General features: G+C 44.8%; 1 protein-coding gene across 1 annotated transcript; it reads left to right on the forward strand.

The window, feature by feature from the left end:
• The first annotated feature begins 245 nt into the window (after positions 1–245).
• Positions 246–656, forward strand: LOC110777635 (uncharacterized). Its single transcript, XM_021982223.1, has one exon. The coding sequence runs from the start codon at positions 246–248 to the stop codon at positions 654–656; it is 411 nt and encodes a 136-aa protein (XP_021837915.1).
• The last annotated feature ends 869 nt before the right edge of the window (positions 657–1,525 follow it).

A 1,525-nucleotide genomic window follows, 5' to 3' on the forward strand; every position in this document is an offset into this window, starting at 1 on the left:
CATATTTACACCTAAAGAGCCCAAGGTAAAAGCTCCTCACATGGACGCTTATGATGGTACCTCTGACCCTGACATGCACTTAATAGCATACCGGCATCATATGTATGTACAAGGGACTAGTGAAGCCACCTGGTGCAAGTATTTCCCTGCAACGTTAAAGGGAGCCGCGGCTAAAAGGTTTGAGAGGCTGCCAAGTGGTCTATAACTTCCTTTGGAGAATTGGAAAATCTCTTTCCTCCCGATTTATGGCTCACAAAGAAGAGAAAAGGACAAGTATGCACTTACGACACCTACAACAAGGGCCAGACGAGACGCTAAGAAGTTATGTGAAGAAGTTCAACATGGAAGCTGGTAAAATCCCAGACTTGCCGGACGGAATAGCTCTCGATAACTTTGTACGTGGATTAAAGAAAGGAACTTTCAAGTTAGACTTAATAAACAAGAATGTGAGGACTATGGCAGATGCTTTGAGCGAAGCAGAAGCTTTCATGCACGCCACAGAAATTTGTAGCCACCCATATGACGTGGTGACCATAAAACTCAGTGAGCACTCCAAATTCAAAAGTGATCACTTAGCGGCTCGAGCTAGCAATATCTGGGCCATGAACGAAGACGTATCAGAGTCACTTAGGTCGAAAAGAGAACGTCCTGTTTGAATACAACACCGATCTCAGTGTCATCCTAATGAAAAAAGGACCCAGACTGCAGATAGAGCGGCCGTCTCCACTTTAGTCACCTATGGAAAACCGAAGTCTAGGCTTATTTTGCACCTTCCATGGGGAAACAGGGCATGAGACCCAAGAGTGTCAGAAGCTAAAAAGAGCCTTGGACAGTTTTGCAGCCAGGGGTTATCTAAAACAGTATCTTCGCCCGGTAGATAATGACAGTGTTAGAAGACGCGCGAAGTCACAGGCGTCTTTTTCCGATGATGAGGATATCCCTTCAGATGGGGAATTTGTAGTCGTTATCTCAGGGGGGTTAGCGTCCGGAGGGCCTACAAACCTAGGACATCAAACCTATGCTTATAGTTCTAGGCATGAGCAAACAAATATGCCTCGAATAGAGATATCAGAAGATGATTACCGCAAGTCGGCAACCCCGTATGATGAATACCCATTGGTCGTAGAAATCAAGGTGGCCAATCTAAAAGTAAAAAGACTTCTGGTTGACACAAAGAGCTCGTCTGACATAATTAGTCTATAGTGTCTACAAAAGCTGCGGCATGAACCTAAAGCAATAGAACACGTCCATAGTCCGCTGGTGAGTTTTGGGGGAAGTGTCATCCGTCCCATAGGCACCATTTCTCTCTCTATTCTAATCAGCGAATCCCCGTTGATTAGATAGGACGTCGTCTGTTTTGTGATTGTGTAGGATCTTACTACATTCAACATTATATTAGGACGACCGACCCTTAACAACATGAGGGCCATAATCGTCCCCCATTTATTATTGCTAAAATTTGTGGGAGACAATGGGGGCGTCGACACCATTTATGGGAATCAACAGCTAGCTAGAGACTGCTATA

This window comes from Spinacia oleracea, chromosome 1, assembly GCF_020520425.1.
Source record: "Spinacia oleracea cultivar Varoflay chromosome 1, BTI_SOV_V1, whole genome shotgun sequence".
NCBI lineage: Eukaryota > Viridiplantae > Streptophyta > Magnoliopsida > Caryophyllales > Amaranthaceae > Spinacia > Spinacia oleracea.